Source organism: Carcharodon carcharias, chromosome 4 (assembly GCF_017639515.1).
Source record: "Carcharodon carcharias isolate sCarCar2 chromosome 4, sCarCar2.pri, whole genome shotgun sequence".
NCBI classification, from domain to species: Eukaryota; Metazoa; Chordata; class Chondrichthyes; order Lamniformes; family Lamnidae; genus Carcharodon; species Carcharodon carcharias.
Window position 1 is genome coordinate 203,094,294 of NC_054470.1, and position 22,524 is coordinate 203,116,817.

General features: G+C 50.3%; 1 protein-coding gene across 1 annotated transcript in view; it reads left to right on the forward strand.

Annotated features, from left to right (window-relative positions):
• The first annotated feature begins 1,585 nt into the window (after positions 1–1,585).
• LOC121276715 overlaps positions 1,586–22,524 on the forward strand; it is a 65,184-nt gene continuing 44,245 nt past the window's right edge. Inside the window, exons 1-2 of the mRNA XM_041185263.1 lie at positions 1,586–1,621; positions 6,026–6,104. Coding sequence (XP_041041197.1) covers positions 1,609–1,621; positions 6,026–6,104 — 92 coding nt within the window. The 5' untranslated portion in view covers positions 1,586–1,608. The remainder of the gene's footprint in view (positions 1,622–6,025; positions 6,105–22,524) is intronic.

A 22,524-nucleotide genomic window follows, 5' to 3' on the forward strand; every position in this document is an offset into this window, starting at 1 on the left:
GAACAAGCTGAGATGATTAGAAGAGAAGGAAGTGCCAGAGGAATAGGGGAGGTCAGGACCATCCCTGGCATTTGCCAAGGACCCACATTGCAGACTGGTCAGGAAAGTGAGGTCTCATGGGATACAGGGGAAGGTGGCAGGTTGGATCCAAAATTGGCTCAGTGACAGGAAATAAAGGGTAATGGTCGATGGATGTTTCTGCAAATGCGATACAGTTTCCAGTGGTGTTCCACAGGGCTCAGTGTTGGGGCCCTTGCTGTTTGTTGTATATATTAATGATTTACACTTCAATGTGGGAGGCATGATTGGGAAATTTGCAGACGACAAAAATTGGCCGTGTAGTTGATAGTGAAGAAGATAGCTGTCAGGTCCAGAATAATATCAATGGTTTGGGTGAGTGGGCAGAGAAGTGGCAAATGGAATTTAATCTGGAAAAGTGCAAGGTAATGCATTTGAGGAGGGAAAACAAAACAAGGGAATACTCCATAAATGGGAAGTTACTGAGAGGGGATGAGGAAGCGAGAGACCTTGGAGAGCAAGTCCACAGGTTCCTGAAGGTGGCAGGACAGTTGGATAAGGTGGAAAAGAAAGCATATGGAATGTTTTCCTTTATTGGACGAGATATTGAATACAAAAGCAGCGGTGTAATGATGGAACTGTATAAAACGCTGGTAAGGCCACAGCTGAAATTTTGTGTACAGTTCTGGTCACCACATTACAGGAAGGACATAATTGTTCTGGAGAGAGTACAGAGGAGATTTACAAGAATGTTGCCAGGTCTGGAAAATTGCAGCTATGAGGAGAGATCGGATAGACTGGGGTTGTTTTCCTTAGAACAGAGGAGGCTAAGGGGTGACCTAATTGAGGTGTATAAAATTATGAGGGGCCTAGACAGGGTGACCAGGGAAGACCTGTGTCCCCGAGCTGAGGGGTCAGTTACCAAGGAGCACAGATTTAAGGTGATTGGCAGGAGGATTAGAGGGGACATGAGGGAAAACCTTTTCACCCATAGGGTGGTAGGTATTTGGAATTCACTGTCTAAATTGGTGGTTGAGACTGAATTGCTCAACTTATTTCAAATATATCTGCATCTGAAGTGCTGTAACCTGCAAGGCTGCTGACCAGGTGCTGGAAAATAGGGTTAAAATGAGCAGCTTGTTTCTGTTTTCTCTCTTTTGGCTGACACAGACCCGATGGGCTGAATGGCCTCTTTCTGTGCTATAACTTTTCTATTTTTCTCGGCCTGGTGTGCCACACCTCTTCTGTGATATTCTTAACGGTACAGCCAATAGATTAGGTGGAGCCAGGTGGCAAGGCTTCATTATGAGAGGAAGGGGTCATCAGCCTTCAGTGAGCTTCCCGTTAAGGATATGATAAAGCCACTGTCTCTGTCGAGGGTCAATAACTCACACTCCATTAATTTCTCTTTCTCTGTACCAGCAGCACCTGAACGTAACTGCCTTCTCAGTCAGACTTTTGATGAAGAATTTGATTCCAAACTCTGAGTACATGATTCGGATTCGATCGATCCCTGATCAGAAATATTTCAGAGGAATATGGAGTGATTGGAGTCAGGCTGTGAATTTCAAAACCCCACCAAGCGTGCACATGTTGAGTACAGGTAAACCCACTCATCAAGCACTTGCTTCACATCCTGTGGGTACACATCTATATGGATATAAAATGCTCTTGTACACTGTGGTGCACACAATGTGGGTAGTAGCCACATATGGACTGCAGGAGATTCCAAGGATGGGACAGGATACATGAGGCAGGATTTTTAAGTTGGTGTGCGGGTTCGATTAACAGGCCCTGGAGCGGCCAGGGAATGGACCACTGGCCCCAATTTCACACTGAAATGCTGAACGCTGCTGGGTGGGGTGGTGGAAGGAGGACGAGCGCTGAGGGTGTGGGGGAGCGCAGAATGAAAGCTCCTTGAAGGCAGAGAAGTGCCTCAGGGAAGCTGAAGACTTTAAAAACCAGGGAAAAAAAACGTCCATGTATCAGAACCAATCACTGGAACGGATGGATGATGAAAACGTTGTCCATGGATTTTATTTTAGTTTAATTTAGTAACAGAAACCTCATCCCACCGTTGGATGAGTTTCATCAAAAAGGCAGCTTCGCCTGTCCACCCACTGTAAATTTGGACGGACCATGAAAATTCGGGGACAATTGGAACTTGAATGGGTTTGATTGCTCTCTTACTTGTCGGCAGGCGCGCTTCTGAGTTTAGCACGCGCCCCGCTGACCGAAATATCAGGCGAGCGCGGGATGACGTTGGGACACTTGCCCGATGTCATCGTGTGCTATTTTACACAGGAGCGGGTCAGGCACCCACCCACCCAGCCACACGCTGACCTGAAAACTCTGTCCATAGAAGCTGAGTGTTTCCAGTGGCTGGGGGATCTCGATAGAAGATTAAGTGGAAGAGATTTGGAACAGAGAGCAGGGGAAACAGCTTCAGAGAGTTGTGAAGCTGTGGAATTCACTTCCTGGGTTAATGACTTTGGCAGAAACTGTGTCAACCTTCAAGATTCAGTTGGAGAGGTGATTGGGGGCAAAGGTGAAGAAGGGTTTTGGGAGCAGGGTGGGTGAATGTGATTGGAATGATTGGCTGGTGTGGAGGGTAAACACCAGGACAGGCTGGTGGGGCCGAATGGTCTGTCAGTGTGTTGTATATATTTTTTTGTAAGTTGAACGGAGTGTGTTGGCGCTGCACTCATCCAGGCAAGTGCAGAGTATTCTAGCACACTCCCAACTTGTGCCTTGTAGATGGTAGACAGGCTTTGGGGAGTTAGGAGGTGAGTTACTCTCACAGGATTCCCAGTCTCTTATAAACGAGAGTTCATTTAACTACTGGTAGCTTCACTTTCCATCACTCATCGCAGAAAAACTTCTTTCACAGTTTGTGTAGTCTTCACGCTTTTTCCTTGTCCTTAGGCAGAAAATTGTATATTTGGTTTGATCTGGTTAACTTTGTCATCAGGGTGTTGATCTTTTACACAGTCTTTGAACCATCCCGTTCAAGTTTTAACACCTGATCTCCATTATCTTCCATGTCTAAAGTTTGTTTCTGTCAATTCTGTGAAAAAGATGTTTCAGCCAATCAAACACTTAGATTGTTTTCCACAGCAATTTAATTGACCTCATTCTGTTTAAATTCAGGATCAATTTTATCTTTAAGTTTGTTTTCAGGAATTAATCCTTCAATTTCCTATTCCAAGAGAAGCGGTTTAACTCTGTCTCCTCTTATGCAAGCAGTTAGATCATAAGACTTGGGGCAGAAATTAGGCCAATTGGCCCATCGAGTCTGCTCCGCCATTCAATCATGGCTGATAAGTTTCTCAACCCCATTCTCCCGCCTTCACCACGTAACCTTTGATCCCCTTAGCAATCAAGAACCTATCTATCTCGGTCTTAAACACACTCGATGACCTGGCCTCCACAGCCTTCTGTGGCAATGAATTCCATAGATTCACCACTTTCTGGCTAAAGAAGTTTCTTTCCTTTTCATTCCTTTTCCAAGTAAAATCTTCTTAAGCTGTGTTATAAACTTTGCTAAGGTTATGCTGATGATCAGCCAAAATGTCCTGATAATCCTTTCTAGTCAGTTCACAAATTATTTAAAATTATTTTTGCTTTTATTCTTCCCATTCAGCATGAGTTTTGTCTAGTTATTTTCTAGCAAGGTCAGTCACTTCTTCATGCTGAAGTTTCAATTTACCTTCAAGAGCAAGTATTCTTCCTTGCAGCTTTCTGATGTCAGTATTGGTTACAGCTGAGCCACGCTGTTTCAAAGCAGTGCTTTCCTTTGTTTCATCATTAGCTTTCAGTACTTTTGTAATCTGGAAAAACTCAGCAGGTCTGGCAGCATCGGCGGAGAAGAAAAGAGTTGACGTTTCGAGTCCTCATGACCCTTGTTGAAGGGTCATGAGGACTCGAAACGTCAATTCTTTTCTTCTCCGCCGATGCTGCCAGTCCTGCTGAGTTTTCCAGGTAATTCTGTTTTTATTTTGGATTTCCAGCATCCGCAGTTTTTTGTTTTTATCTTACTTTTGTAATCTGTTTTGTCACACCTTGCTCATGCTTTGCCTGTAGGCTTAATTCAGGCAGCTTTACCTTATGTCCAACTTCCATGAACTCTTTGTTGCAGTTTGATACTCAAATATCCTTTTAACATTAGTAGTTTGTGTGTCTTACTCTTTGGACACATCTTGAGTGGAAACAGTAAATTCCCACAGGGTTTTCGCACCTCTGAATTTCTATCCTTTAAGAGCCCCTGATTTGTTATGATGCCTGTAGAGACTGATAACTTATAAAAAAATATATGAATTTTCCAATGATTGATGCAAAGAATCACATGGACAGATTTCATTCTTTAAGACTTTAACAATCAAACTAAAATCAACATTGACTAAACATTACTTAGTAGGCAACTAATATACAAAATTGCAGAAATAGTATTCCCCACAGACTTCTTAACACAACCAAAAGCCCAGCACCATGTTTATTCATTACTCCACACTCTCAGCAAAAATGTAGTCCCTCGTTTAAATTCCCTAAGATCCTCTCAGCTTTAAGAAGATTTACTTTCCCAGTCCCACCAGGGTGAAACTTCCAGTGTCCTGTTAAACAAAGTCCCTTCATTCAATCTTCTGAGCACAGTTGAATGGGCTTCCAGTGGCACCTTCCAAACCCACAACCACTACCATCTAGAAGGACAAGGGCAGCAGACAGATGGGAACACCACCACCTGGAAGTTCCCCTCCAGGCCACTCACCATCCTGACTTGGAAATATATCACCGTTCCTTCACGGTCGCTGGGTCAAAATCCTGGGACTCGCTCCCTAGCAGACTGGTGATTACTTGATCTGTAAATCTCCACAAGCCTTGTCTTTTTGAACAGGGATTCAGACCTCAGCAGTATGCTGCTTGGTGTCTAACCCAGAAACAATCCCTTTCCTCTGCCTGGTAATAGCAGCACCTCTTTCTGATCATCTTCCCGAAAACTCTCTGTCTGATGGGCTCTGAGAGTCCAAGATGTCACCGTCTTATGTCTGCAAGCTACAGTTTCAAGGTGTTAAAACTTGCAACTTACTTTGAACAAGTTTCAATTTGAGTTTCTGCCTCCATAACAACCTGGTCACATGGGCTTGTCTCAGGGCAGATGTTGTAGGAGGTCCAAACTACTGCATTTTACCTTGAATTAAAGGAGGCAGTTACAAACATGATCATCTTTTAAAGTACAGTGTTTGTAACCCTATGCTGCACTATTGCTTTCTCTTTCCCTTACATTTCCCAAGTTTCCCCTCACATAAACCGTCCAACCCCACTATTTTGTTTAAAACCCTTTCTCGAGCCTTATTATATGATTCGCCAAGATACTGGTTCAAGTGAAATCCATCAGTAGACCTCCCACTTCCCCCAGTACTAGTGCCATCGTCAAAGGAATTGAAATCCATTTCTCCTGCACCAATCTTTCAGTCATGCATTCAGCTCTGTAATCATATTTACCTTATGCCAATTTGCTTGTGGCTCAGGTAGTAATCCAGAGATTATTACCTTTGGGGTTCCCTTTTTCATTTAGCCCAGGGCTGCTGGTACATGCTTAGCAGAACCTCTTTCCTAGTGCTACCTATGTTGTTGGTAATCATATGGACAACGACAACAGGATCAGCCCTCCCACTGCAAGTTCCTCTCCAGCCCTGAGGACATGTCCTTAACCCTGGCACCGGGCAAGCAACACAGCCTTCGAAGCTCATGCTCACAGCTGTAGAGAACCATTTCTATTCCCCCTAAGTGTACTGTACTGCAATTACATTCCTATTTATTCCCACAACCAGGATGCTCCCATGTGCCACAGTGCTATGGTGTAAACATAATATATTAACTCAACACACAATCTAAACATAGGGACAGTGAAACCAGTGGCGTGTGCGCTGTATCAATGAATTTAAACTAGACATGATCACTGAGATCTTACAAATCTGATACATGTTCACTTTCTGGCTTTTGTTTACAGGTGTCAAGCTAATAATTTCCTTGCTGATCCTGGTTTTGATCTTTCTGTTTGGACTGAGTGCACTGTTCTGGGAGAACAGGTCAGTCTCAGTTTCACCAACTTTCACTAGCACTGATTATAAACTGAGAGAAGCAAACTTTCCTCACAGCCCCATGGACACTCTCCCCTATCACTGACTCTACACACCCATTTAATCCCCTCCTACATCCTAATGTACACTCTCCCCTATCACTGACTGTACCCACCCATTTAATCCCCTCCTAAATCCTAATATACACTCTCCCCTATCACTGACTCTACCCACCCATTTAATCCCATCCCACAGCCCCATGTAAACTCTCCCCTATAACTGACTCTAACCACCCATTTAATCGCCTCCCACAGCCCCATGTACACTCTCCCCTATAACTGACTCTACCCACCCATTTAATACCCTCCCACATCCCCATGTACACTCTCGCCCTATCACTGACACTACCCAACCATTCACTCCCCTCCCACAGCCCCATGTACACTTGCCCCTATAACTGACTCTACCCACCCAGTTAATCCACTCCCACAGCCCCATGTAGACTATCTCTTATCACTGACTCTACTCACCCATTCACTAGCCTCCCACAGCCCCATGTACGCTCTCCCCAATCACTGACACTACCCACACATTGAATCCCCTCCCACAACCTCATGTACGCTCTCCCCAATCACTGACACTACTCACCCATTTAATCCCCTCCCACAGTCCCATGTACACTCTCCCCTATCACTGACTCTACTCACCCATTTAATCCACTCCCACACCCCATGTACACTCTCCCCTATCACTGATTCTACCCACCCATTCACTCCCCTCCCACAGCACCATGTACACTCTCCCCCTATCACTGAATTTACCCACCCATTTAATACCCCTCCCACAGCCCCATGTACACTCTCCCCTATCACTGACTCTAACCAGCCATTCACGCCCCTCCCACAGCCCTATGGACACTCTCCCCTATCACTGACACTAACCACCCATTTAATCCCCTCCTACATCCCAATGGACACTCTCCACTATCACTGATTCTAAACTCAGCCATTCACTCTCCTCCCACAGCCCCATGGACACTCTCCCCTATCACTGACTCTACCCACCCGTTTAATCCCCTCACACAGCCCCATGTACACTCTCCCCTGTCACTGACTCGAACCACCCATTTAATCCCTTCGAACATCCCCATGTACACTCTCCCCTATCATTGACTCTACACACCCATTTAATCCCCTCCCACAGCCCCATGTCACTCTCCCCCATCACTGACTCTACCCACCCATTTAATCCCCTCCCACATCCACACGTCCACTCTCCCCTATTACTGACTCTACCCACCTATTTAATCCCCTCCCTCAGCCCCATGTACACTCGCCCCCTATCAATGACTCTACCCACACATTCACTCCCCTCCCACAGCCCCATGGACACTCCCCCTATCAATGACTCTACCCACACAATCACTCCCCTCCCACAGCCCCGTGTACTCTCTCCCCTATCACTGACTCTACCCACCCATTCACTCCCCTCCCACAGCCCCATGTATGCTCTCCCCTATCACTGACTCTACCCACCCATTCACTACCCTCCCACAGCCCCATGTACACTCTCCGCTATCACTGACTCTTCCCACCCATTCATTCACCTCCCACACACCAATGTACACACTCCCCAATTACTGACTCTACCCACCCATTTAATCCCCTCCCACACACCCATGTACACTCTCCCCAATCACTGACTCTACCAACCCATTTAAGCCCCTCCCACAGTCTCATGTACACTCTCCCCTATCACTGACTCTACCCACACATTTAATAACCTTCCACAGCCCCATGTACACTCTCCCCTATCACTGACTCTACCCACCCATTCACTCCCCTCCCACAGCCCCATGTACACTCTCCCCTATCACTGACTCTACCCACCCATTTAATCCCCTCCCACAGTACACTCTCCCCTATCAATGAATCTACCCACCCATTTAATCCCCACCCACATCGCCACGTCCACTCTCCCCTATTAATGACTCTACCCACCCATTTATTCCCCTCCCACAGCCCCATGTACACTCACCCCCTATCACAGACTCTACCCACCCATTCACTCCCTTCCCACAGTCCCATGTATACTCTCCCCTATCACTGACTCCATCCACCCATTCACTCCCCTCCCACAGCCCCCTGTACACTCTCCCCTAACTCTAACTCTGCCCACCCATTCACTCCCCTCCCACAGCCCCATGTACTCTCTCCCCATCAGTGATTCTACCCACCCATTCACTCCTCTCCCACAGCCCCATGTACACTCTCCCCTATCACTGACTTTACCCACCCACTTAATCTCCGCCCACAGCCCCATGTACACTCTCACCCTATCACTGACTCTACCCATACATTTAATACCCCTCCCACAGCCCCATGTACACTCTCCCCCTATCACTGTCTCTACCCACCCATTCACTCCCCTCTCACAACCCCACGGATACTCTCCCCAATCACTGACTCCAGCCACCCATATAATCACCTCCAACATCCCCTCGTTCACTCTCCCCTGTCATTGACTCTACCCACCCATTTAATCACCTCCCCCATCCCCATGTACACTCCAAACTATCACTGACTCTAACGAACAATTTAATCTCCTCCCACAGCCCCATGTACACTCTCCCCCTATCACTGACTCTATCCACCCATTCACTCCCCTCCCTAAGCCCCATGGACACTCTCCCCTATCACTGAAACTACCCACCCATTGAATCCCCTCCTACATCCCAATGTACACTCTCCACTATCACTGAATCTAAACCCAGCCTTTCAATCCACTCCCAGAGCCCCATGTCCATTCTCCCCTATCACTGACTCTACCCACCTATTTAATCGCCTCCCACATCCCCAAGTCCACTCTCCCCTATCACAGACTCTACCCACCCATTTAATCCCCCCCCACACCCCCATGTACACTCTCCCCTATCACAGACTCTACCCACCCACTTAATCCCCTCCCACAGGCCCATGTACACTCTCCCCAATCAACGACTCTACCCACCCATTTAATCCCCTCCCACAAATCCATGTACACTCTCCCCTATCACCGAATCTACCCACACATTTAATTCCCTCCTACATCCTAATGTACACCCTCCCCTATCACTGATTCTAATCCCACCCATTCACTCCTCTCCCACAGCCCCATGTCCACTCTCCCCTATCACTGACTCTACCAACCTGTTTAATCCCCTCCCACAGCCCCATGTAAACTCTCCCCAGACCACTGACTCTACCCACACATTTAATCTCCTCCCACAGCCCCATGGACACTCTCCCCTATCACTGACTCTACCCACCCGTTTAATCCCCTCACACAGCCCCATGTACACTCTCCCCTATCACTGACTCTTCCCATCCATTCACTCCCCTCCCACAGACCCATGTACACTCTCCCCTGTCACTGACTCGAACCACCCATTTAATCCCTTCGAACATCCCCATGTACACTCTCCCCTATCATTGACTCTACACACCCATTTAATCCCCTCCCACAGCCCCATGTCACTCTCCCCCATCACTGACTCTACCCACCCATTTAATCCCCTCCCACATCCACACGTCCACTCTCCCCTATTACTGACTCTACCCACCTATTTAATCCCCTCCCTCAGCCCCATGTACACTCGCCCCCTATCAATGACTCTACCCACACATTCACTCCCCTCCCACAGCCCCATGTACGCTCTCCCCTATAACTGACTCTACCCACCCAGTTAATCCCCTCCCACAGCCCCATGTAGACTATCTCCTATCACTGACTCTACTCACCCATTCACTAGCCTCCCACAGCCCCATGTACGCTCTCCCCAATCACTGACACTACCCACACATTGAATCCCCTCCCACAACCTCATGTACGCTCTCCCCAATCACTGACACTACTCACCCATTTAATCCCCGCCCCCAGCCCCATGTACACTCTCCCCTATCACTGAATCTACTCACCCATTTAATTCCCTCACACAGCCCCATGGACACTCTCCATTATCACTGACTCTATCCACCCATTCACTCCCCTCCCACATCCCCATGTACACTCTCCCCAATCACTGACTCTACCCACCCATTTAATCCCCTCCCACAGCCTCATGAACACTCTCCCCAATCACTGACTCTACCCACCCATTCACTGCCCTCCCACATCCCCATGTACACTCTCCCAATCACTGACTCTACCCACCCATTTAATCGCCTCCCACAGCCCCATGTACAATCTCCCCTATCACTGACTCTACCCACCCATTCACTCCACTCCCACATCCCCATGTACGCTCTCCCCAATCACTGACTCTACCCAACCATTTAATCCCCTCCCAAATCCCCATGTACACTCTCCCCAATCACTGACTCTACCCACCCATTTAATCCCCTCCCACAGACTCACGTCCACTCTCCCCTAACACTGACTCTACCCACCAATTCACTCACCTCCCAAACCCCCATGTACACTCTCCCCTATCACCGACTCTACCCACACATTTAATCCCCTCCTGCAGCCCCAAATACACTCTCCCCTGTCACTGACTCTACCCACCCATTTAATCCCCTCCCACAGCCCCATGTACACTCTCCCCTGTCACTGACACTACCCACCCATTTAATCCCCTCCCACAGCCCCATGTACACTCTCCCCTATCACAGACTCTACCCACCCATTTAATCCCCTCCGACATCCTAATGTACACTCTCACCTACCACTAATTCTAAACCCACCCATTCACTCGCCTCCCACAGCCCCATGTCCACTCTCCCCTATCACTGACTCTACCCACTCATTTAATCCCCTCCCACATCCCCATGTACACTCCCCCACTATCACTGACTCTACCCACACATTCACTCCCCTCCCACAGCCCCATGTACACTCTCCCCAATCACTGACACTACCCACCCATATAATCCCCTCCCAAAGCCTCAAGTACGCTCTCCCCAATCACTGACTCTACTCACCCATTTAATCCCCTCCCACAGTCCCATGTAAACTCTCCCCCTATCACTGACTCTAATCACCCATTTAATCCACTCCCACACCCCATGTACACTCTCCCCTATCACTGATTCTACCCACCCATTCACTCCCCTCCCACAGCACCATGTACACTCTCCCCCTATCACTGAATTTACCCACCCATTTAATACCCCTCCCACAGCCCCATGTACACTCTCCCCTATCACTGACTCTAACCAGCCATTCACGCCCCTCCCACAGCCCTATGGACACTCTCCCCTATCACTGACACTAACCACCCATTTAATCCCCTCCTACATCCCAATGGACACTCTCCACTATCACTGATTCTAAACTCAGCCATTCACTCTCCTCCCACAGCCCCATGGACACTCTCCCCTATCACTGACTCTACCCACCCGTTTAATCCCCTCACACAGCCCCATGTACACTCTCCCCTGTCACTGACTCGAACCACCCATTTAATCCCTTCGAACATCCCCATGTACACTCTCCCCTATCATTGACTCTACACACCCATTTAATCCCCTCCCACAGCCCCATGTCACTCTCCCCCATCACTGACTCTACCCACCCATTTAATCCCCTCCCACATCCACACGTCCACTCTCCCCTATTACTGACTCTACCCACCTATTTAATCCCCTCCCTCAGCCCCATGTACACTCGCCCCCTATCAATGACTCTACCCACACATTCACTCCCCTCCCACAGCCCCATGGACACTCCCCCTATCAATGACTCTACCCACACAATCACTCCCCTCCCACAGCCCCGTGTACTCTCTCCCCTATCACTGACTCTACCCACCCATTCACTCCCCTCCCACAGCCCCATGTATGCTCTCCCCTATCACTGACTCTACCCACCCATTCACTACCCTCCCACAGCCCCATGTACACTCTCCGCTATCACTGACTCTTCCCACCCATTCATTCACCTCCCACACACCAATGTACACACTCCCCAATTACTGACTCTACCCACCCATTTAATCCCCTCCCACACACCCATGTACACTCTCCCCAATCACTGACTCTACCCACCCATTTAAGCCCCTCCCACAGTCTCATGTACACTCTCCCCTATCACTGACTCTACCCACACATTTAATAACCTTCCACAGCCCCATGTACACTCTCCCCCTATCACTGACTCTATCCACCCATTCACTCCCCTCCCAAAGCCCCATGGACACTCTCCCCTATCACTGAAACTACCCACCCATTGAATCCCCTCCTACATCCCAATGTACACTCTCCACTATCACTGAATCTAAACCCAGCCTTTCAATCCACTCCCAGAGCCCCATGTCCATTCTCCCCTATCACTGACTCTACCCACCTATTTAATCGCCTCCCACATCCCCAAGTCCACTCTCCCCTATCACAGACTCTACCCACCCATTTAATCCCCCCCCACACCCCCATGTACACTCTCCCCTATCACAGACTCTACCCACCCAATTAATCCCCTCCCACAGGCCCATGTACACTCTCCCCAATCAACGACTCTACCCACCCATTTAATCCCCTCCCACAAATCCATGTACACTCTCCCCTATCACCGAATCTACCCACACATTTAATTCCCTCCTACATCCTAATGTACACCCTCCCCTATCACTGATTCTAATCCCACCCATTCACTCCTCTCCCACAGCCCCATGTCCACTCTCCCCTATCACTGACTCTACCAACCTGTTTAATCCCCTCCCACAGCCCCATGTAAACTCTCCCCAGACCACTGACTCTACCCACACATTTAATCTCCTCCCACAGCCCCATGGACACTCTCCCCTATCACTGACTCTACCCACCCGTTTAATCCCCTCACACAGCCCCATGTACACTCTCCCCTATCACTGACTCTTCCCATCCATTCACTCCCCTCCAACAGACCCATGTACACTCTCCCCTGTCACTGACTCGAACCACCCATTTAATCCCTTCGAACATCCCCATGTACACTCTCCCCTATCATTGACTCTACACACCCATTTAATCCCCTCCCACAGCCCCATGTCACTCTCCCCCATCACTGACTCTACCCACCCATTTAATCCCCTCCCACATCCACACGTCCACTCTCCCCTATTACTGACTCTACCCACCTATTTAATCCCCTCCCTCAGCCCCATGTACACTCGCCCCCTATCAATGACTCTACCCACACATTCACTCCCCTCCCACAGCCCCATGGACACTCCCCCTATCAATGACTCTACCCACACAATCACTCCCCTCCCACAGCCCCCTGTACACTCTCCCCTAACTCTAACTCTGCCCACCCATTCACTCCCCTCCCACAGCCCCATGTACTCTCTCCCCATCAGTGATTCTACCCACCCATTCACTCCTCTCCCACAGCCCCATGTACACTCTCCCCTATCACTGACTTTACCCACCCACTTAATCTCCGCCCACAGCCCCATGTACACTCTCACCCTATCACTGACTCTACCCACACATTTAATACCCCTCCCACAGCCCCATGTACACTCTCCCCCTATCACTGTCTCTACCCACCCATTCACTCCCCTCTCACAACCCCACGGATACTCTCCCCAATCACTGACTCCAGCCACCCATATAATCACCTCCAACATCCCCTCGTTCACTCTCCCCTGTCATTGACTCTACCCACCCATTTAATCACCTCCCCCATCCCCATGTACACTCCAAACTATCACTGACAATAACGAACAATTTAATCTCCTCCCACAGCCCCATGTACACTCTCCCCCTATCACTGACTCTATCCACCCATTCACTCCCCTCCCAAAGCCCCATGGACACTCTCCCCTATCACTGAAACTACCCACCCATTGAATCCCCTCCTTCATCCCAATGTACACTCTCCACTATCACTGAATCTAAACCCAGCCTTTCAATCCACTCCCAGAGCCCCATGTCCATTCTCCCCTATCACTGACTCTACCCACCCATTTAATCCCCCCCCACACCCCCATGTACACTCTCCCCTATCACAGACTCTACCCACCCACTTAATCCCCTCCCACAGGCCCATGTACACTCTCCCCAATCAACGACTCTACCCACCCATTTAATCCCCTCCCACAAATCCATGTACACTCTCCCCTATCACCGAATCTACCCACACATTTAATTCCCTCCTACATCCTAATGTACACCCTCCCCTATCACTGATTCTAATCCCACCCATTCACTCCTCTCCCACAGCCCCATGTCCACTCTCCCCTATCACTGACTCTACCAACCCGTTTAATCCCCTCCCACAGCCCCATGTAAACTCTCCCCAGACCACTGACTCTACCCACACATTTAATCTCCTCCCACAGCCCCATGGACACTCTCCCCTATCACTGACTCTACCCACCCGTTTAATCCCCTCACACAGCCCCATGTACACTCTCCCCTATCACTGACTCTTCCCACCCATTCACTCCCCTCCCACAGACCCATGTACACTCTCCCCTGTCACTGACTCGAACCACCCATTTAATCCCTTCGAACATCCCCATGTACACTCTCCCCTATCATTGACTCTACACACCCATTTAATCCCCTCCCACAGCCCCATGTCACTCTCCCCCATCACTGACTCTACCCACCCATTTAATCCCCTCCCACATCCACACGTCCACTCTCCCCTATTACTGACTCTACCCACCTATTTAATCCCCTCCCTCAGCCCCATGTACACTCGCCCCCTATCAATGACTCTACCCACACATTCACTCCCCTCCCACAGCCCCATGGACACTCCCCCTATCAATGACTCTACCCACACAATCACTCCCCTCCCACAGCCCCGTGTACACTCTCCCCTATCACTGACTCTACCCACCCATTCACTCCCCTCCCACAGCCCCATGTATGCTCTCCCCTATCACTGACTCTACCCACCCATTCACTACCCTCCCACAGCCCCATGTACACTCTCCGCTATCACTGACTCTTCCCACCCATTCATTCACCTCCCACACACCAATGTACACACTCCCCAATTACTGACTCTACCCACCCATTTAATCCCCTCCCACACACCCATGTACACTCTCCCCAATCACTGACTCTACCCACCCATTTAAGCCCCTCCCACATTCTCATGTACACTCTCCCCTATCACTGACTCTACCCACACATTTAATAACCTTCCACAGCCCCATGTACACTCTCCCCTATCACTGACTCTACCCACCCATTCACTCCCCTCCCACAGCCCCATGTACACTCTCCCCTATCACTGACTCTACCCACCCATTTAATCCCCTCCCACAGCCCCATGTACACTCTCCCCTATCAATGAATCTACCCACCCATTTAATCCCCACCCACATCGCCACGTCCACTCTCCCCTATTAATGACTCTACCCACCCATTTATTCCCCTCCCACAGCCCCATGTACACTCACCCCCTATCACAGACTCTACCCACCCATTCACTCCCTTCCCACAGTCCCATGTATACTCTCCCCTATCACTGACTCCATCCACCCATTCACTCCCCTCCCACAGCCCCCTGTACACTCTCCCCTAACTCTAACTCTGCCCACCCATTCACTCCCCTCCCACAGCCCCATGTACTCTCTCCCCATCAGTGATTCTACCCACCCATTCACTCCTCTCCCACAGCCCCATGTACACTCTCCCCTATCACTGACTTAACCCACCCACTTAATCTCCGCCCACAGCCCCATGTACACTCTCACCCTATCACTGACTCTACCCACACATTTAATACCCCTCCCACAGCCCCATGTACACTCTCCCCCTATCACTGTCTCTACCCACCCATTCACTCCCCTCTCACAACCCCACGGATACTCTCCCCAATCACTGACTCCAGCCACCCATATAATCACCTCCAACATCCCCTTGTTCACTCTCCCCTGTCATTGACTCTACCCACCCATTTAATCACCTCCCCCATCCCCATGTACACTCCAAACTATCACTGACTCTAACGAACAATTTAATCTCCTCCCACAGCCCCATGTACACTCTCCCCCTATCACTGACTCTATCCACCCATTCACTCCCCTCCCAAAGCCCCATGGACACTCTCCCCTATCACTGAAACTACCCACCCATTGAATCCCCTCCTTCATCCCAATGTACACTCTCCACTATCACTGAATCTAAACCCAGCCTTTCAATCCACTCCCAGAGCCCCATGTCCATTCTCCCCTATCACTGACTCTACCCACCTATTTAATCGCCTCCCACATCCCCAAGTCCACTCTCCCCTATCACAGACTCTACCCACCCATTTAATCCCCCCCCACACCCCCATGTACACTCTCCCCTATCACAGACTCTACCCACCCACTTAATCCCCTCCCACAGGCCCATGTACACTCTCCCCAATCAACGACTCTACCCACCCATTTAATCCCCTCCCACAAATCCATGTACACTCTCCCCATCACCGAATCTACCCACACATTTAATTCCCTCCTACATCCTAATGTACACCCTCCCCTATCACTGATTCTAATCCCACCCATTCACTCCTCTCCCACAGCCCCATGTCCACTCTCCCCTATCACTGACTCTACCAACCCGTTTAATCCCCTCCCACAGCCCCATGTAAACTCTCCCCAGACCACTGACTCTACCCACACATTTAATCTCCTCCCACAGCCCCATGGACACTCTCCCCTATCACTGACTCTACCCACCCGTTTAATCCCCTCACACAGCCCCATGTACACTCTCCCCTATCACTGACTCTTCCCACCCATTCACTCCCCTCCCACAGACCCATGTACACTCTCCCCTGTCACTGACTCGAACCACCCATTTAATCCCTTCGAACATCCCCATGTACACTCTCCCCTATCATTGACTCTACACACCCATTTAATCCCCTCCCACAGCCCCATGTCACTCTCCCCCATCACTGACTCTACCCACCCATTTAATCCCCTCCCACATCCACACGTCCACTCTCCCCTATTACTGACTCTACCCACCTATTTAATCCCCTCCCTCAGCCCCATGTACACTCGCCCCCTATCAATGACTCTACCCACACATTCACTCCCCTCCCACAGCCCCATGGACACTCCCCCTATCAATGACTCTACCCACACAATCACTCCCCTCCCACAGCCCCGTGTACACTCTCCCCTATCACTGACTCTACCCACCCATTCACTCCCCTCCCACAGCCCCATGTATGCTCTCCCCTATCACTGACTCTACCCACCCATTCACTACCCTCCCACAGCCCCATGTACACTCTCCGCTATCACTGACTCTTCCCACCCATTCATTCACCTCCCACACACCAATGTACACACTCCCCAATTACTGACTCTACCCACCCATTTAATCCCCTCCCACACACCCATGTACACTCTCCCCAATCACTGACTCTACCCAACCATTTAAGCCCCTCCCACAGTCTCACGTACACTCTCCCCTATCACTGACTCTACCCACACATTTAATAACCTTCCACAGCCCCATGTACACTCTCCCCTATCACTGACTCTACCCACCCATTCACTCCCCTCCCACAGCCCCATGTACACTCTCCCCTATCACTGACTCTACCCACCCATTTAATCCCCTCCCACAGCCCCATGTACACTCTCCCCTATCAATGAAACTACCCACCCATTTAATCCCCACCCACATCGCCACGTCCACTCTCCCCTATTAATGACTCTACCCACCCATTTATTCCCCTCCCACAGCCCCATGTACACTCACCCCCTATCACAGACTCTACCCACCCATTCACTCCCTTCCCACAGTCCCATGTACACTCTCCCCAATCACTGACTCTACCCACCCATTTTATCCCCTCCCACAGCCTCATGTACACGCTCCCCTTTCACTGACTCTACGCACTCATTACAACCCCTCCCACAGCCCCATGTACACTCTCCCCTATCACTGACTCTACCCACCCATTCACTCCCCTCCCACAGCCCCATGTACACTCTGCGCAATCACTGACTCTATACACCCATTAACTCACCTCCCACAGCCCCATTTAAACTCTCCCCTATCACTGACTCTACCCACCCATTTAATCCCCACCCACAATCCCATCTACGCTCTTCCCCTATCACTGACTCTACCCACACATTTAATCCCCCTCCCACAGCCCCATGGACACTCTCCCCTATCATTGACTCTACCCACCCATTTAATCCCCTCCCCCAGCCCCATGTACACTCTAAACTATCACTGACTCTAATGCACAATTTAATCCCCCTCCCACAGCCCCATGTACACTCACCCCCTATCACTGACTCTATCCACCTATTCACTCACCTCCCACAGCCCCATGGACACTCTCCCCCTATCACTGACTCTACCCACCCATTCACTACCCTCCCAAAGCCCCATGGACACTCTCCCCTATCACTGACTCTACCCACCCATTTAATCCCCTCCTTCATCCCAATGTACACTCTCCACTATCACTGAATCTAAACCCAGCCATTCACTCCACTCCCAGAGCCCCATGTCCATTCTCCCCTATCACATACTCTACCCACCCATTTAATCGCCTCCCACATCCCCAAGTCCACTCTCAACTATCACAGACTCTACACACCCATTTAATCCCCCCCCACACCCCCATGTACACTCGCCCCTATCACTGACTCTACCCACCCACTTAATCCCCTCCCACAGCCCCATGTACACTCTCCCCAATCACCAACTCTACCCACCCATTTAATCCCCTCCCACAAACCCATGTACACTCTCCCCTATCACCGACTCTACCCACACATTGAATCCACTCTCACAGCCCCATGTACATTCTCCCCTAACACTGACTCTACCCACCCATTTAATCCCCTCCAACATCCTAATGTACACTCTCCCCTATCACTGATTCTAAACCCATCCATTCACTCCTCTCCCACAGCCCCATGTCCACACTCCCCTATCACTGACTCTACACACCCATTTAATCCCCTCCCACAGCCCCATGTAAAATCTCCCCATACCACTGATTCTACCCACACATTTAATCCCCTCCCACAGCCCCATGTATACTCTCCCCTATCACTGGCTCTATCCACCCATTTAATACACTCCTACATCCCAATGTACACTCTCCCCTATCACTGATTCAAAACCCACCCATTTAATCCCCTCCCACAGCCCCATGTACACTCTCCGCTATCACTGACTCTACCCACCCAAAAACTCACCTCCCACATCCCCATGTACACTCGCCCCTATCACTGACACTACCTACCCATTTAATCCGTCGCACAGCCTCATGTACGCTCTCCCCAATCACTGAATCTACTCACCCATTTAATCCCCTCCCACAGTCCCATGTACACTCTCCCCCTATCACTGACTCTACCCACCCATTAACTGCCCTCCCACAGCCCCGTGTACACTCTCCCCAATCACTGACTCTACCCACCCATTCACTCCCATCCCACATCCCCATGTACACTCTCCCCTATCACTGCCTCTAACCACCCATTTAATCCGATCCCACAGCCCCATGTACACTCTCCCTAAACTGACTCTACCCACCCATGTAATCCCCTCCCACACCCCCATGTACACTCTACCCCTATCAATGACTCTAAACCCACCCATTTACTCCCCTCCCACATCCCCATGTACACTCTCCCAAATCACTGCCTCTACGCACCCATTTAATCACCTTCCACAGCCTCATGTTCACTCTTCCCAATCACTGCCTCTACCCACCCATTTAATCCCCTCCCACAGCCGCATGTACGCTCTCCCCAATCACTGAATCTACCCACCCATTAAATCTGCTCCCACAGCCCCATGTACACTCTCCCCAATCACTGACTCTACCCACCCATTTTATCCCCTCCCACAGCCTCATGTACACGCTCCCCTTTCACTGACTCTACGCACACATTACAACCCCTCCCACAGCCCCATGTACACTCTCCCCTATCACTGACTCTACCCACCCATTCACTCCCCTCCCACAGCCCCATGTACACTCTGCGCAATCACTGACTCTATACACCCATTAACTCACCTCCCACAGCCCCATTTAAACTCTCTCCTATCACTGACTCTACCCACCCATTTAATCCCCACCCACAATCCCATCTACGCTCTTCCCCTATCACTGACTCTACTCACCCATTAAATCCACTCCCACAGCCCCATGTACACTCTCCCCTATCACTGACTCTACAAACCCTTTCACTCCCCTCCCACATCCCCATGTACACTCTCCCCTATCACTGACTCTACCCACCAAACCACTCACCTCCCACATCCCCATGTACATTCTCCCCAATAACTGACTCTACCCACCCATTTAATCCCCTCCCACAGCCTCATGTACACGCTCACCTTTCACTGACTCTACCCACCCATTTAATCCACTCCCACAGCCCCATGTACACTCTCCCCTATCACTGACTCTACCCACCCATTCACTCCCCTCCCACAGCCCCATGTACACTCTCCCCTATAACTGACTCTAACCACCCATTTAATCGCCTCCCACAACCCCATGTACACTCTCCCCTATAACTGACTCTACCCACCCATTTAATATCCTCCCACATCCCCATGTACACTCTCCCCCTATCACTGACACTACCCAACCATTCACTCCCCTCCCACAGCTCCATGTACACTCTCCCCTATAACTGACTCTACCCACCCAGTTAATCCCCTCCCACAGCCCCATGTAGACTATCTCCTATCACTGACTCTACTCACCCATTCACTAGCCTCCCACAGCCCCATGTACGCTCTCCCCAATCACTGACACTACCCACACATTGAATCCCCTCCCACAACCTCATGTACGCTCTCCCCAATCACTGACACTACTCACCCATTTAATCCCCTCCCCCAGCCCCATGTACACTCTCCCCTATCACTGACTCTACTCACCCATTTAATCCCCTCACACAGCCCCATGGACACTCTCCATTATCACTGACTCTATCCACCCATTCACTCCCCTCCCACATCCCCATGTACACTCTCCCCTATCACTGACTCTACCCACCCATTCACTCCCCTCCCACATCCCCATGTACACTCTCCCCAATCACTGACTCTACCCACCCATTTAATCCCCTCCCACAGCCTCATGAACACTCTCCCCAATCACTGACTCTACCCACCCATTCACTGCCCTCCCACATCCCCATGTACACTCTCCCAATCACTGACTCTACCCACCCATTTAATCGCCTCCCACAGCCCCATGTACAATCTCCCCTATCACTGACTCTACCCACCCATTCACTCCACTCCCACATCCCCATGTACGCTCTCCCCAATCACTGACTCTACCCAACTATTTAATCCCCTCCCACATCCCCATGTACACTCTCCCCAATCACTGACTCTACCCACCAATTCACTCACCTCCCAAACCCCCATGTACACTCTCCCCTATCACCGACTCTACCCACACATTTAATCCCCTCCTGCAGCCCCAAATACACTCTCCCCTGTCATTGACTCTACCCACCCATTTAATCCCCTCCCACAGCCCCATGTACACTCTCCACTGTCACTGACACTACCCACCCATTTAATCCCCTCCCACAGCCCCATGTACACTCTCCCCTATCACAGACTCTACCCACCCATTTAATCCCCTCCGACATCCTAATGTACACTCTCACCTACCACTAATTCTAAACCCACCCATTCACTCGCCTCCCACAGCCCCATGTCCACTCTCCCCTATCACTGACTCTACCCACTCATTTAATCCCCTCCCACATCCCCACGTACACTCCCCCACTATCACTGACTCTACCCACACATTCACTCCCCTCCCACAGCCCCATGTACACTCTCCCCAATCACTGACACTACCCACCCATATAATCCCCTCCCAAAGCCTCAAGTACGCTCTCCCCAATCACTGACTCAACTCACCCATTTAATCCCCTCCCACAGTCCCATGTACACTCTCCCCTATCACTGATTCTACCACCCATTCACTCCCCTCCCACAGCACTATGTACACTCTCCCCCTATCACTGAATTTACCCACCCATTTAATACCCCTCCCACAGCCCCATGTACACTCTCCCCCTACCACTGACTCCACCCAGCCATTCACTCCCCTCCCACAGCCCTATGGACACTCTCCCCTATCACTGACACTACCCACCCATTTAATCCCCTCCCACAGCACCATGTACACTCTCCCCCTATCACTGACTCTACCCAGCCATTCACTCCCCTCCCACAGCGCTATGGACACTCTCCCATTCACTGACACTACCCACCCATTTAATCCCCTCCTACATCCCAATGGACACTCTCCACTATCACTGATTCTAAACTCAGCCATTCACTCCCCTCCCACAGCCCCATGTCCACTCTCCCCTATCACTGACTCTACCCACCCGTGTAATCCCCTCACACAGCCCCATGTACACTCTCCCCTATCACTGACTCTACCCACACATTTAAACCCCTTCCACAGCCCCATGTACACTCTC